The following is a 17,477-nucleotide window of genomic DNA, read 5'->3' on the forward strand; positions in this document are numbered from 1 at the left end:
TCTCGATATTTTCAGCACTGGGGTAGTTGAAATTAGTGAGAGGGAAGTCCCATAGACCCCTGCCTTGAATTTATGACAAGAAATATGATCATTATGGGATTATTTAACTCAGAAGTCCTCCGAGTTACTAGTTCCTATTTCACAACGAAGGGGAAAATATCAAACCTAAAAATCAGTTAATAATATTAACGAGACAGTCGCTTCTAGGTAAAATTCTTCGTTTTGACGGACCACAATTTTAATTATTTACTACAATTTAACTTACGATCACGCCAAATTTTTTTAATTAAAACCACTTAACTGCCTCATTCTAGACTCCAAACTTAATTTCTTGCACTCAAATTCTGGTACAAAAGAGAGAGAGAGAGAGAGAGAGAGAGAGAGAGAGAGAGAGAGAGAGAGAGAGAGAGAGAGAGAGAGAGAGAGAGAGAGAGGCATTCGCACCTGTTATTCCTTTGCCAATTTTATATGCAACCTAATAACATATGAATTTTAAATAAAATTTCGCTAGCTGCCTTACATTACGTCACTGCAACTGACATAGTTACCAGTACACCTTATTGCCTGTTACTTGAAAGCATTTCAAGCGCAATTACGACGATTAAAACTATGGATAAACAACATTCATTTCTTAATATTCAGCTCAGCGTCATCAGAACAAATAAAATAATCAGTACTAAATAAAGTTACTACATAACATCCAGTTGAAAGAACAATCTCCGACAAGGGCTACAATCATTTATCGAACCGAGAAGACCTCGCAAATCACCGACAAAAAGTAATATCACAGTCAAACGCCAAACGCATTCCGTATATTTGGACAGGTCTAAACTGGTACGGCAAAATAATACCTTTCAAACAGCTTTTTGTAACTTAACTCTTCCCAAAAACAACTTTTTTGCCGATGCTCAAGGCAATAGCTGAGGTCGCTATGAAAGTGATAAACTTGACCATAAAAATGTTTTCTTTAAAAAAAAAATCATATATTACATTGAGCCTTAAAAATACAAAACTATATACATTACACGACCTCGTTCCTTTTTTTTTCACAATAAAACCTTCCATCTTATATAACCACACCCTGAAGAAAAGTAGTGACACTATTTGATATAAGACTCACATTATACAAATATGCATCACATACGGTGTAAGAGTGCGTGGAGGTACTTTCACGGTTAGATCCACTTACAAGCTTCACAGGTAAACAGTATGAGTCATTCTAAACAGTATCCTTAGACAAAATTTTACTCTAAAAACCTGTACGTAAACATACGCAAAATTCAATCGCTGTGATATGCATAATTTCTCTATGACCAATGCCACTCACACACACACACACACACGCACACAAATGAGGTTTGAAAGAAAATATGATGCCCAGGTTCACACCGCGCACCAACGCCATCAGTGCCCTTACTAATGAGAAATTAAAATTGCACTTATATATAGCCTATATATTCATATGTTCACATTTCGACTCCTAGTAATGTGACTCCTCCCAACATGGCTTATGGGCTACGGCTTGATCAAACGTACTACCCACAATTCAATCCGTACAACATGGAGCGAGGCTTATTATTTCTGAACCATTTGTTCTACTGAAGATTTTTAAATAAAACCAGCCTATTTTTACGGTGTCAATTTTCTCTGACTGGGAGCCGGCGTGGGACAGTTCAAATAACCTGAATCGCTTTTACCCCATGGATGCTTTATGTCAAGTTAGGTTGAAATTAATCTGGTAGTTTCGGAGGAGTCTAAAATATTTATGAGAAGTTTACGTCAACACATTCTAGCATTCATATAACTAAATAGTTGTAAGTCGAAACTTAGCTTTCGGTTCAGCAAAGCAAAAAAACCATACTATCCAACATATTAGCAGAGAAAAAGTATGCTAGCATGGCCTCTAACATTTCAATAGTTAAAGAAAAAATCAATAGTAATAAAAAGAAGTCACCCCTTATGGCAACAATTAATAGGATTGCTTGTTCTCCTCATTGCAACTGCATTTGAAATCATTATTCCTTCTCCATGAATGCATCGCTTTGCAGCAGAGAAAAGAGAAATAACATTATTTTTCAGCGTTTTTATTTTTCTGCTAAAGACAAAACTGGAAGTAATATATTCCTAACCATAAATTAAGTTCCCATAAAATCCCTCTAATACCACCAACTTCATTGACTTATTTTCTCTTTTCCTCATAATTACGTCGTCGACATAATGCGTAATTTCAATAGTACTCGGAAATGCAGTCATTATGTTAAGAACTGAACACAGCACACAAATACAAGTTGTAAAGGCTACCTGTTTGTTACAAAAACGTTTCAGCGATTTCAGATACATTTGGAATACAAAACCTTAATATTTGAGAAGTTAATATTTAACTAGATAACAAAGTATAACATGATGAAAATAATGATAAGCTCTCTCTCTCTTCTCTCTCTCTCTCTCTCTCTCATACAGATTCAGTTTCTTGAATTTGTTATCATACACAATAACATATCTACAGGAACTTTTACGCAGCTAAACAGAGGCTACTCAAGTAAAGACAGGACACAGACGAACCGACACCAAAATCCACTAAGGTATATTTCGTGAAATTCAACTAAACGTATATATTGCTAAAATCCCGTTACAATATTCAGTCCTAAAATTACATCACATAGACGACGTAAAAGAATACCAAAATAGTTTTCAAAAAATAAACGACATGTAATCAAACTAAAACGCATATGTGTTAATTGAAAAAATAAATTATATATATATATATATATATTATATATATATATATATATATATATATATATATAGATATTCAATTAATAACACATAGCTATGCATTTTAGTTTGATTACATGTTTATTTTTGAAAACTATTTTGGTATTCTTTTACGTCGTCTATGTAATGAGGACCATATACAGATTAGGCTGTTTGAAAGTGACTGCTCTATATATATATATATACTATATTTATATATATATATATAATATATATATATAATGATTATATATTATATATATATATATATATGTAGGTTATGCTAACTTTACCCCGATAGCCAATATAGTTATTAGTATCCATACTATGACTCGTGCTAATAACGCGTGGTAATACTTGAGTTGAATTTCACATATGTTAGTTTAATTCCCCTTGCAGATGAAATCCATTAATTTCGCACGTGCAGTAATTTCACACACACACACACACACACACACACACACACACACACACGCACGCACACACACACACTATATCACACACACACACACACACACATATATATATATATATATATATATATATATATATATATGTGTGTGTCGTGTGTGTTTGTGTGTGTGTGTGTGTGTGTGTGTGTTGTGTGTGTCCCGTGTGTGAAAACTGGACGTGCGAAATTAATGGATTTCATCTGCAAGGAGAATTAAAGTAACATATGGGAAATTCAACTCAAGAATTACCACGCGTTTATTAGCACGAGTCATAGTATGGAGTACTTAATAACTATATTGGCTATCGGGTAAAGTTAGCATAACCTACATATATATATATATATATATATATATATATATATATATATATATATATATACTATAGATACTACATATATATATATATATAATTATATATATATATAAATATATATATAGAGCCGTCACTTTCAAACGGCCTAATCTGTATGTGGTCCTCATTTGTAAGCGGATCACATCAGACAACCATATATAGTCTCAACTGGGTATGGGGTGGTTGGAAGGAATCTTTTCCATTCCACATTGAATAACACAAACAAAAAGAATTACCAGACACAAATAGATGACATCTGAGTAATGGATCACCTAAGGAATCCTCGTTGTCCATACAAAGGTGACGAAATTTATTTTGAACGTCGTCGTGGCCTTCAGCTACGCCGAATGGGCATTACCGACTAACAATGGACTCATGTGATCCTAACCTTGTATATGTATGATCCTTTGTGACAAGGACTTCCAATCGCCATGGCCAAACAAAAAATCACTATGGGTTTCTAAGACCCTGGTCTGATACTATACTACATGACCTAATATCATGTAATTGATTGGCTGATTAATTTATGTAAAGTATCACCGCCCTCATACTCTGGTGAAACAAAAACAAAAAATAAAACAAAAACTTGAAAAATAAAATGACATTAAAAATGGAATATTACGGCTGAAATTTCGAATGCCTGGTCACATGAGCCGTTTAATCTTATAAAAAAATTACAACGCATTTTCCCAAGATTGTAGGCGGAAAATTCCCTCCTAACGGACGGACAATAATCATCCAATGACCTACATTCCTAACATCTTCTAAGACACTCAATGTCCGCATCTTCACATAGATAATATTCACATTTAACAACTGATTCTCGACTCATGGCCTGTATACGGTTATTTTCCTCATTTTTCTTTCTTTGAAAATCAACCCATATACTTTTGTATTGTTTAGAAAACCGGCAAGTAAACATACAATTAAAATACAACGCAAAAGATGCCATTCTGCTAAGCCAACGAGAACGAAAACATCACTTTGACAGCACCCGGTGCAATCGCGTATCTTTTAACATACGCAACGATATTTTTTTTTTTAAAGTGACACAGTCTTGCCAAATAACTAAGGTAGTCTAATGTCGAGGTAGGCCATCTGACAAGAGAGGAAGCTGTGCAATAGTTCAGAGAAGTAGTGTTAGTGCAGCCAAAATAATATTCTGATGGACACAAATCTTCAAACAGAAAACTAACGGGCGATATTTATCTCAATATTATAGAGAGAGAGAGAGAGAGAGAGAGAGAGAGAGAGAGAGAGAGAGAGAGAGAGAGAGAGAGAGAGAGAGAGAGAGAGAGATTCTACTTCAAAGCATATCAATGTCCACTCGGAAATAATTTTCCAATGGTAGCCTAGATGGCATGGCTCTCATAATCAATGGTGTCAAACTTCCAGATGAAAATATGCTTATAAAAACAGCTCTTTTGATATGAGATCCTTCTTAACCACAGGCCAAAGGAAAAAACCGATAAATATTAATTTTAAATACCCAAAAACATCACAAGTAAAACAAGAGAGGGGCTGGATACCAAGCAGTTTCGTCACTACAAAACAGGTTGCAAGTTCCGAAATTCTGAAAAAGGACACTATTACAGCTTACATGAAGCTCATCAAAATTGCAACTAGGTCAACGGTGGAAAAAAATAATGGTATTTAGGTCAACGGTGAAAAAAAAATGATAGTAATTGGGCCAACGGTGAGAAAGATAATAGTATTTAGGTCAACGGGGAAAAAAAAAATGATAGTAATTTAATTAGGCCAACGGTGAAAAAAAGATAGTAATTAGGCCAACGGTGAAACAAAAATATTAATTAGGTCAAGGGGGAAAAATATAGCAATTAGGTCAACGGTGGAAAATTATATTAATTAGGTTAACTAGGAAAAAACAATAGTGATCAGGTCAACGGTGAAAAAGATAATAGTATTTAGGTCAACGATGAAAAAGTAATAGTAATTAGGTCAACGGTAAAAAAAAATATTACCAGTTACGTTAACGAAGAAAAAAAAATCCTCCTCCTTTAAAATCTACCGAGGACATAAAATGAACACCTTAATACGATGTCATCAAAATGACTTACGAGTATAAAACGGTACAAAAGGCGAGTTCAAAAATTTTTTTAATGAAGAACTTGACGAAACGCACCTCACCACTGGGATTGTTTAAGATAGATAAATATCAAATTGATATTTCATTTCCATTTTTGCTTACTTCTCAAGTCTGACTATTCCCCTTTCCTATAAAATTCGACCTGGAATATAAAATTTAGGCCAAAGTTCAAGCGTTGGACAATGAGGTCAATCAACGCTGAACAGGAAATTGAGACTAAACGCGGTTTTAAAGGAAGAAGAGCTCGCAGCTGCACTATCAAACAATTGTTAGGAAAAAGTGGAATGTAAGAAGGAAGAAAGCTAATATGAACGGAGGTAGAGTAAAACGAGTGAAAGGGTTTGCAAGCTAGGGGCCGTAGGGCCACTACAAAGACCCTATAGTATTGTCTAAAATGTACTACGTGAGGTGCACTGATGGCACTAACCCCCTACAGGGATCTTTCCTCTATATAAAAGCATCCGACAGTGGGCGTTCGTACTGTAAATATAAAAGCATCCGACAATGGGCGTTCGTGCTATAAAACATACGCACGTCCTTTTGGGAGATCGTCCATCACGAATGCGTGAACATTTTGAATAACAAAATCACGTCAAAGGCGCTGATCTTCCGTTTACAAGAGAGAGGAAATTACTGTCCGCAGGCAAAGTCAACAAGCGGGCGGGAATGGACCGAGAGTCAGTCGCTGGAAAATGGGGGCCTGGAAGAACTGAGCACTCTATTGAGAGCAAATCAAAGCAAGAGACTGGAGAAAACCTGGAGTCAATAAAACTGGTTCACTGTACAGCAGAATACACAAGCAAAAGACAAGATGCTTGGCGCACACTCAGAAACCTAGTGTGGGTGTCAATGTATTGGCTATGTATCCATGTATATGTGTATGTGTATGTGTGTATGTGTGTATGTATGTATGTATGTATGTATGTATGTATGTATGTATATATATGTATATGTATATATATATATATTATATATCTATGATATGTATATGTATATATATATATATTATATAGATATATATAGATGTATATGTTATATATATATATATATATATATATATATATATATATATAGATTATATATATATATATATATATATATATATATATATATATATATATATATATATATATATATATATATAGTTTATATTATATATATATATATATATATATATATATATATATATATATATATACTTTTTGGGGAATAGTTAGGTCTACATTACAAAGTTCTGTATTGTGTTTGTCTACCATACACGATAACTGAATTGATCCTGCTGTGCAAATATATATGGTTAGTCAACACAATCAAGCAAACAAACCATATCAATATTTGATATTAACAATTAATGACAAAAAGACTAAGAATGAGAATGCAGTAGAGAGAAAACAAAAAACCTAATCAAACTGCAAAATGTATCCAAGGAAGTATCGACGGGGTTACCGGGGACGAAGGCTGCAGGTGAAAGCTGAGCTACCTGTGCTAATGATAGAGCCTATATCAAGTATTCATCAATGAAAATAAGTGAAAAAAAAATGGAAGCTCAACATAATAAGGAAACTGCGAAAGTGATCCAACGGAATGACGAGAGTGGCAAATAAGAACACTTCAACACGCATATTTAGAGACCGGTTATATCCCGACTATGATAAGGATGTCAAGTCAGTTGGTGCGTCTGACGTCAATAACTTGTTTTATTTTGTTTAACTTGACAAGAATAAAATAATGACTACCCGATCGAGTAATAAACAATAACGATATACAACTCACTATCTCAAGGAATGATCGTGAGCTTGGTCATGCGATTTTACTGTTATCAGAAACAGCCCATACCTGATATACTTTCATACACAGGTGCATGCAAACATATATACAATATGTGTGCTCGCGGCCGTGTGTATCTCATCACACAAACACACCCATATTGATATAGTATGTGTCTGTGTATTTATATTTCTTACTTGGATTTATTTATTTTACTTACTTGTATAGCTTCATTTCTCAGAACTGTGCCATTCAGGGGCATCATTTCCTACAAAGAGGTCGGCAACCAACCACAAGGAGCTAACCATTCTGTGACAGAGTGCTTTGTAAACCAAGACAACCACACACCTAGGTGCTACTTTGGTTTGTTATCTACGCGTCACCTACGAGGTTCCATAGTAATATTAACTGGCAGAAGCACAATGAGACGCCGTTTAGTACTAGCCCTTCGGGGATCCAAGATATCTTTTCTTACAGTAATTTGTCGACCTCACAATATACAAAAGTGTGTATATGATACTTTGATCAACGAGGGGTTAGTACTAGTACAGGTGACGTCCCATTGAGCTTCCGCCATGGTTAGTACTGGCGCTTCAGAGGTTTGTTTGTTTGTATGATGTTTTTACGTTGCATGGAACCAGTGATTCTTCAGCAACGGGACCAACAGAATGCCCGAGAATCGAACTTGCGGCCACCGAGGGGGCAGTTCAAGACCATATCGGTCACGCCCCTGAGGCGCTTGGCGATTTGGAGGTGACGCGTAGACAACTAGCAAAGCAACACCTACTCCTAAAATATATACCTAAGGTAGCATCCCTTTCTACTACAGAGGTATATAGCAGTTTTTAAAACAATTAATTGATAAATGGAAATTAAACACAGACGACGGGAAAATATATTAAAAAAAGACCGATGAAATAAATACAAAAAGAATGTTACAATTTACCAACAGGTAGATATGCTTAACCAATCTGTCCTACCTCGCAGCTCAGCATATTGCCATCCAACCAAGGTTAGCTATCAACTACCGAAGATAAGCACAGACTTTGCCCACTTCACCGATAAATAAAGTAAATACATAAATAAATAAATAAATAAATAAAACTCCAACAATGTGCTGACCTTGGTGTCGAAAACCGATTGGGTCAAACCGTCCCCTACTGAGCCTCTCTAGCCTCCTGGGGTCACACGAAATCTGACTATTAGTGAGTGCATATTACAATCAATAGTAAATATTTTCATATGGAATAGAGGTGACCAGTATGGCTGTTAGTTAACACCAAGGGATATTTTCTAATATAGAAAACATTGATGCAAGATAGTAACAATAAACTAGAATAGAAATAAATTCATCATAAGAGAACTATAGTTGAGTTAACAAATATATTAACATCCTCCAATAATACATTACGTATTTAATAATAAATACATACTATATACAGACATAAATAATGCAGAGAGAGAGAGAGAGAGAGAGAGAGAGAGAGAGAGAGAGAGAGAGAGAGAGAGAGAGAGAGAGAAAACACCCCGATTAGCAGAAAGCAAAATTCCTACAGCAAGCCCAAGTTTCCGTTCATATTACCTCCGGGATAATCATTAACTCCTAAGACAGATACGACTCCCTCCACTTGACTGATTGCAAGGTCCCATTTTTAATTTAAGCAAATAACACTCCAGCTGAATCCGAAGTGATAAGATGCTCCCACTACACAACCTTTTCAATCCAACTTAAACTGGGTGTATCTGCGTGAGCGCGAATCGAGTTTGGGAGACAAAGCCTCTCTCTTCCAAAATGTATTTATTTCCTATCGACTTGCCCGTCTTCCAGTTGTTCATTTCGACATTATTATTCGTGGAAATCGACTAGGATGCCATCAGAGTACGGGCTAAGTCGGCTGATATATATGCAATAAAACTTCTAAAGGTTGATGACAGAACCAAAAAAGTTCCTAATAAATAAATAAGTAAAATAAAATAAATAAATAAATATATGTAAATATATGTATATTTAAGTGTACATGCAGGTAAGATAGGCGTTGAAAAATAATTCAATGATTATATTCAATAATTATATACATACGTATGTTTAAGTATAAATATTAAGTATAAGTACAGCAACGAAAGGCGTCGGAGAATGTAAACGAGGCTCTTGGTATTCAACTGTGTTGGAAGCAGTGTGTTTGTACGTATGCACAAACCTGACTTTATGTACGGCTATACATAGACAAATACGAGGCTATTTCAGTAACTTGACTGCTGAAATAGCCTGCCTGCCCTCTCCGCTTTCCTCGTCAGCCAACCAGCTACGACCCAACTTCCTATTAGCCTATGCCTAACAACTACAGTCAGGGTATATGTTTTAGCATATTAATAAAATTTGGCTTTCGAATTCTGTTCGTGTATCCGGTTTATATATATAATCAAGATACTACAGATTCAGTATGACAATATATATGTATAATACACAAAAGCAACCAAAGTAAATATGGAGAAAAGTTTGGCTATATGCATGATAGGCTAACTGAGAAAGCATAATGAAATGAGATCACTATATATAGAATGGAAGCCAAATTACCCGTCCACCACAAACATCAGCACAATTCAATACAGATTTCCTTAAAAAGGCAACAGAAACAGATCTGTAAAATGATGAAAGCCTGTCCCGTTTCATTTGGTTACACTTTCGGTATTATCATATAAATAACACAAAAAAAAACCATCAGACTGTTACGCAACAGCCATGACAACTACACACAAAAAGACTTAACTGGATATGAATGCGGTTCTACTGATTTTTTAAGTAGTTTACAATGGTACTTCAAGATTAGTCTGATGAGCGTACAAGTCTTTCACCAGTAAGAAGACTAAACTTACTCTCATTCTGCGTTAGGGCATAATGCTCTGTGGAAGTTTGCTCCATAGTTTAAAGGGGGAAAAATAATGATCTGTCTAGCCATTTCTGTAATTCTTTTAGAAATTATCACCATGCCACAGATCATGCCGATTGCCTCACAGGCTACTGATCCTGTATTTGGCGATTTAAAATCTTCAATTGAATCTCATTGAATTTGGACATTCATATTTTTTTTCTTTAGATCAACCTATGGCAAGTTTTAAGAGCTGAGCGCGACTGAATACCACAAACAGCGCCTGGTATTAAAATTTCTCCGAATGCTAGGAAATTGGTCGTTACATTAAGTACAATTGGCCATATACAGATTCCATCAGAGCATTTAGCATGCAAGTGAAATATTGAAGTAGAATGTACTTTGAATACAATAACCCAGCTCTCCTTTCAAGAAGACTTTATTAAGTCACTAAAACTGCTTTCCCCATCGTTTTTAATGAATATCGGGCACCAAGTTTAGTAATGTCAGTGAGATGGCCACGTACTCTGAATGATTCATAAAATGATACATCTTACATAGCACCATTGTCAGTTTTCAAACCCGAAAGTAATAACATACATTTCATCGGAACAACAAAATACAGCAATTTTTCCAAATCAAGGGGAAAATATGGCTTACTCTTTCTAGAAGCAAAACTTGCTCAGTTTCATTAAGCTGCCAAGGGCAGGAAAATATACCTGTAACTGGAGCTGGAGATTCATTTTCTAAAAAGAGAGAGAGAGATGTTTCAATATTTGAGATTTTTGAGACCCAAATAGTATGGTATTGACGATAGTTCAACTCGTGTTTATATCTTTCTGACAAATTTAATGAAAATCTGATGAAAATGGAGCATTAAGATTAGAACGTAGTATTAATAACATTACACTTAACCAGGTTAATTGTCAATAAAGTTAAAATAAAACTTGACTCCTTTTTAACATATAAAAATTCCACCCGACAGAGCTTACGTCACAAAGGCTCAACTCTGCTACCATCCTGGCCCCTCCCTTCTTCCCCAACCGGTACAGTTAGGCTTACACTATACTACATAAAAAAAAAAAAAAAAAAAATCACCACAGGGAGTCTGAACAACATAACGCCTTGGATCTGTATTTGTATAATACCAAGGGTTGGACTACTTCACAAAGGGTGGGGAAGGAGGGAGGAAGGGCAGCTGAGGTACGGATCTTTTCCACGATTCCATCTTCATATAGCCTAATCGGGGCCAGTTCTAAGGCAATCTCTTCAATCCCCAGCCTTAAAAAAAAAAAAAAAAAAAAAAAAAAAAAAAAAAAAAAAAAAAAAAAAAAAAGGAGGGGGGGTTGAGTAGCCCGTAGGATTATGAATACCACCGCAGAGAACTTGGTGACGGAGAAGAATGTGTTGTATAAGATACAATTTCTAAAACACTTATCAAGGTACCTATATTCCTCCTATATCTACTGCATATGCCACACTCGTCCTCTTTAGCACACACGCACATGGGCTACAATCACACACAACACACAACATTGCAACGGGGCCTAACATTGTGTCCTTAAACGTCTTGGATAATGTAAATACTTATTCTATGGACCTGAATGAATACAAGTCAAAGAACTTTTTACTTCTCGAACTCGCTGAGCTGACATATATATATATATATATATATATATATATATATATATATATATATATATATATATATTTCACTCTACAAGGTCAAGCTGAATTAATCCGACATTAATTTTCATCCACGACTTGTTCATTAACATCAACCGTATCTGCATACTACACATTCACATCATTACCATAAAAAAAATAACTACTGAGTAAGGCGAAAAGCAGAAATGATAAATCAGCTTTACAAAGCATGGTTGTTTTAAAAGGTTGGCATAGGTTCCTCTTGCAAGGATACGTGCCTATAATCAGACCCGTCTTGTACAAAATTGAAACTAGATCACATTCATGAAAGAGAGAGAGAGAGAGAGAGAGAGAGAGAGAGAGAGAGAGAGAGAGAGAGAGAGAGAGAGAGAGAGAGAGAGAGAGAGTTAAGTAAATCTTGGTTTAACCAGACCAATGAGCTGATTAACAGTTTCTCCTGGGAAACTTGGTGACGAATGTTGTTCATCCCAGCTAATCATAACAAATAAATGGGAATTATTCAGTTTTACACTCGGAACACTGCTCTAATTCAATAAACAAGCAATCATGGAAAACAACGAACCCTCTGTAAGTCACGGAGAGCTCTTGATGGCTAAATGGCTAATGTTCATTTCTTATATAAAAAAAAAAATAAAAAAATACACTATCTTTCACCATGGAATGACTACTTTTCTCACAATCATCCCCACTTTATTCATCTGTGTTGGTCAAGTAATAATAAAAATTATCACTGTAACGGAGAAACGGCCAAGACCAAGAATGTGATATTTCAACACTTACGGGATACGATGAATGGGAACAAACATTCAAGTAAAAAAAAAAAAAAAAACTTATAATTAAGATGAGATGAGTACTTTTACAGTTAGACACCACACAAATCAGCGTTGCGAACAATCAAAAAGCAATTACATTCACTAACTGGACACGACTGGTTATTACAAGAGATAAAGCCTAAAAAAAAATTGAATTTATGAAAATAATCGTTGTTAAAATCTTAAAGGTTATCATAAAGTCGAGTGTGGAATAGGTGCACTCGACTGATAACAAACTCAAAAGGATTATTCTAGATTTACCTCTGAAGAGATCCACCAAATTTGGTATTAAATAGGTTGTTAAAACCAAATATTTTGACAGTCAATAAAATTTATTTTGAAAACAGCTTCCCTGAAAACGAACAAGTTTCTAAACCTTCTGATCCTAAACCTTGCTGACGAAGGAATCCAAAAATGTATTCCAAGTTTAAAAATAAAACTTCAAAAAACATTTTGACAACTGACCCCAAAAGTAATTTAGTTTAAAAAAGTTTTAATTTTATTATTTCACTGGAGTTTCTACAAAAATTATTCTTAAAATGAACGTTCCCATATGCTCTAAAAGGGGATTTTCTCCAAGGTTTAGGCCCTGTTTCTTTAGATCGGATCCCGTAGGCCTACTGAAATGGAGGGCCATTTATCAATTTTCCAGTGCAATGGGTAGAGAACCTTTTTAGAACGAACTCCCAGGTTATAGGGTTAGTTCATATATAAAGTTTTAAATATTCATTCGTAAGTCCACTTATCGTGTGCACATCACTCGGGAGAAGCTCTGTAATCTTCCTTTACAGGCAGTCTAACTCTTCAATGAAACTGCTGTTTAGAACGCAGGCGTGGGAATGGTCAGAAGTACGGAACGGAATAATAATAATAATTATAAAAAGACTAAGAATTCAACATTGAAAGGTACCTGTTCTGATAAAAGTGACCTATTAAAAAAAATGCATACAGATGAAAAATGATGACCACGAGAATGTGGGCATGAGACTATAGTACAGCCTAATAGGTATCCGAGTTGTTTGTATAAACAAGTATTCTAGCAATAACTCAACTTCAAATGAAAATATTGGGGTTTGGGTATTTTCTATTTAACGCATTCCTTGCATTCATCATAAAAACAATATTTGTACAAAACCAGAAGCAAAAGAAAGGCCACTAGGTGAACATGCTTTACAGAGGCGGTCTTCACCTTGATGGGGGGAGGGAGGGTCTAATCTGATCTTGCAGGAGACCTAAACCTACCGCAGAGCCGTTAAAATGTTTTTTCGAGAATATTTTACTTATCTTGCATAAAATACCATCTGGAATGAGAAACACTAAGAAACCTTTAATGGTATGCGTGCTTAGGAATGAGTTTTGAAAATGTGAACATGCTGGAATGCATAACAGCCATAAAAGAAAAGTTAACAAGCGACCTCATCAAAACATGGTAAGCATAAACCATTCGTGAATTTGCACGAACAGCATCAACCTCATGGGATGGGGAGGGGGGTGGGGGGGCGTTACAGCAGTAACTGAAAGAGTACGCTGGTCTAGCAATCTAACGCTGGTCTAATTGGAAGTCCAACAGGTGAACGTAAGGTGTAATTGCTGATTCAACTGACATGTTGCAATACTAGTCTACCACGCATGCATTAGTCTGTTATTCAAAACATATTAAGATCTACTTGTTAGCCTATTTCACTATCGAATATCAGTCTCGCTGTTACTGCAACAAGAGCACATTGGTCTCAGTGCTAGTTCATCATAAGAACTGTTGGAATAACAGGAGTAAAGTTGGTTTAATTATATAATAAAACTAATGCACATCGGTCTGATTTTAGTTACCCCACTTTACAATGCTATCCTTTGATAAAGTCAAAGGATATCACACAAAACACATATCGAGTAACTAACGTATCCTCCTCACAGTTATTTAAACTGCTGACCCGAAGGTCATTATACGCTTGGAAAACCGGTATGGCAGGGAGTTAAAACTTGTGGCGTACTTCTCTACTGGAACCCCAACCAAGTCAACACAAATTCCACGCAATTAAAGCATAATAGATTAAAGAGACCTAAATACCCTATCTGCTGGTTTTCGCGTTCATCTTTATTACCAAAATACAATTACGAAAACTGATTAGTCAAAACAAGGCAAACACCTCTATTTGACGGAGTTACCTTTGGCGGTCATGCGTCGTCATTAAATCTCGGTTACGTAACTATTTGCTCCCTGTCCACAAACCATTCAAAATTAAAATTTAATAAATGCAAATTCCCTTTGTTTACGACACGCTGGTACAAAATTTGACCTAACCTAGTACCTTCTAACCGGCCAGGCCTTTAAATATTTGTAGACTGAATATGATTTTTTGTCCCAATTATGTCAACTGAAAACAAAGTAGGGCTTATTTGTTTTGTAAGTCGGTATGATTATTAAGAACTGCCCCTAACCTGAGAGAGAGAGAGAGAGAGAGAGAGAGAGAGAGAGAGAGAGAGAGAGAGAGAGAGAGAGAATCCCCGAGTATCAGCAACCATCAATGTCATTTGTCCGTTTTTGAACATGCAATACAAATACATATGTACATTGGGGGGAAAAAGCTATGGTTCTCGCAAGCTCTCTTACATGAACACAATCAAATACCCTTCCACATCGCTGTTTTAAATATTTAAACAACCCAAAAACGCTAAGAAAATATTACAACTTGCACTTAACGTCTAAACGACAAACATAATGCCTATATGCATATGCCATTTGACGGATTACAGTGAGCAAGACAAAATCGCAAGTTACTCACCTGGACAAATTTCTGGATCCTCATCGCTCTCGTCGGAACAGTCCTTAGACCCATCGCATTGCCATGATTTTGGAATACATTCGCCGTTGCGGCAAGTGAAGGCAGTCAAGGAACATGGAATGTCGCCAGAATTAACCGCACCCACCCAAAATACGAGTAACAACACAGAAAAGGCAGTCCAGAAGAGAGTACTCGTCGGTTTCATTTTCGAGAAAGCAAAACAGTAATAAAAGGATCCGTTTGGTTCGGCTGGTTTTGAGAAGGCAGAGGGAAAAGGGAGGATGTTAGCTAAACCTGGATTCTGGAACCCGATGGTTTTGTTTTGCAGGGGAAATTTTCACTCGGGAAAACAAAAGGAGATTTCTCCTTCGCTGTATTTATTATTTTGCCCTTTCGGGTCGACCAACTCAATAAATATGCTTACAATTCACTAGAACACAGTCGTATGGAATCACTCACAACAAAAGAAGAGGGACACAAGAAACCGATCTTGTTCCTTTCACTGTCAAAATGTGACTAATCCCAGAGAACGTCCGGCTACCAGCCTTGGCTAGGCATCGCAAATGTGAGTTTTTCGTTTGTGCATACTGTTCGTTCCGCGTTTTTCTGCGATTATTTCGTTAAATCTATTACCAGTGTTATATTATTTAAAGAATGCCAAATTCAGTCATCAAATCTATGTCTCCATCCACAATCAACAAGAATGTAACAATGCTACTTGGAAATTAAGGAGAAAACAACGAAATAATATGAAAAAAATTCCCACTACGCGGCAGCCTTAGCATGAGGCGTGTTGCTCTTGGCCAATCAGCGACTCTCGAGTAGTGTGACCTCACAATGACGTCATCGATGCCGCCCATAGTTGTCTGCGTATCGGCGAGTAACTTCTTCAGGCAGTCACGCTATTTTTTAGCGTTACTCACTCTATGATGCAACATCTGTTAAGGTACGTATCACATGCCACTTCGAGAAGCATTAGGCAGAAAAGCTGAAGTTTCCAGAAAGTGTCGTACCGTCGTGTATTCATGACGTCACACTCTCAGAGAAGAATCTGGTTTATTGATCGGTAATGTTGAACAAGATCCAAACCACTTGTGTTTATGCCACGCGACGCAAAATCATCTTGGATTCTTTTATGGGGATGATAATGTGATGGGGATTGGGGAAACTTTGCTTAAGTACTTTACGAAAGTCAATGAAGGTTAGGCGCAAAACTGAAACAGGACAATATCTTCTGGAATATTAATGATCAGGTATAATATAGTTTTTGACAGAATTCAGGGAGAGATCCCCAACTTAAAAAAAGAGAAAAGAATGCCAATACGAAAGATATAATGAAGTCGGTAAAGTATTCAATTAAATAATCGAGAGCAGTCCACATAGGAAACGTATTACCAATGCCCTGAAAATAATTCACACAAAGTGCAATGAAGATTGTAAAATAAGATAAAATAAAATAAACAACAAAATTGGCGGCAGTTTAAGGCACAACTTATAAGCAACAAAATTGAGGTAAATCTAATTTTCACCCGATGAAAGTCGTTGCCACTTCTACAAGAGTGATAGAATGCAAAGTAAAACTGGTAGTATTGCCAAAATTTCAACATTCAAATAAGAATCAACGGCCACAGACTCTAACGCAGTTTATTTGGTTTGAGGCTCAGACAAAATTAAATTCATCGCTTGAACGGAGATTGTATATCGCAGTGGAAAAAGGAAACAAGCAAATTAGGAAACTATTTTAGATATAACTGAATCGCGCGCATTATGATATATATACCTACAATAAAATATATTTGTTGGAGAGCGAGAGAATGCCTGTTGAGATTTAATTTATTTTTTTTATTCACTTGTGGATGTGACAAGAAAAAATGGGAGAATACCGGGAATATTTAAAATCGCCAAATTATATGAAAAG

General features: G+C 35.9%; 1 protein-coding gene across 4 annotated transcripts in view; it reads right to left on the bottom strand.

The window, feature by feature from the left end:
* Positions 1 to 16,085, bottom strand: part of LOC135216748 (low-density lipoprotein receptor 1-like) — a 666,768-nt gene extending 650,683 nt beyond the window's left edge. For 3 of the 4 annotated variants that reach the window (XM_064252226.1, XM_064252222.1, XM_064252223.1), the window contains exon 1: positions 15,560 to 16,084. In XM_064252226.1, the coding sequence (XP_064108296.1) occupies positions 15,560 to 15,764 (205 nt within the window). In that variant the 5' untranslated portion in view covers positions 15,765 to 16,084. Of the gene's footprint in view, positions 1 to 15,559 lie in introns of all 4 variants that reach the window. The other variant, XM_064252224.1, reaches the window with a different exon arrangement.
* Positions 16,086 to 17,477: the final 1,392 nt, after the last annotated feature.

The sequence above is a fragment of the Macrobrachium nipponense genome, chromosome 6 (assembly GCF_015104395.2).
Source record: "Macrobrachium nipponense isolate FS-2020 chromosome 6, ASM1510439v2, whole genome shotgun sequence".
Lineage (NCBI taxonomy): Eukaryota > Metazoa > Arthropoda > Malacostraca > Decapoda > Palaemonidae > Macrobrachium > Macrobrachium nipponense.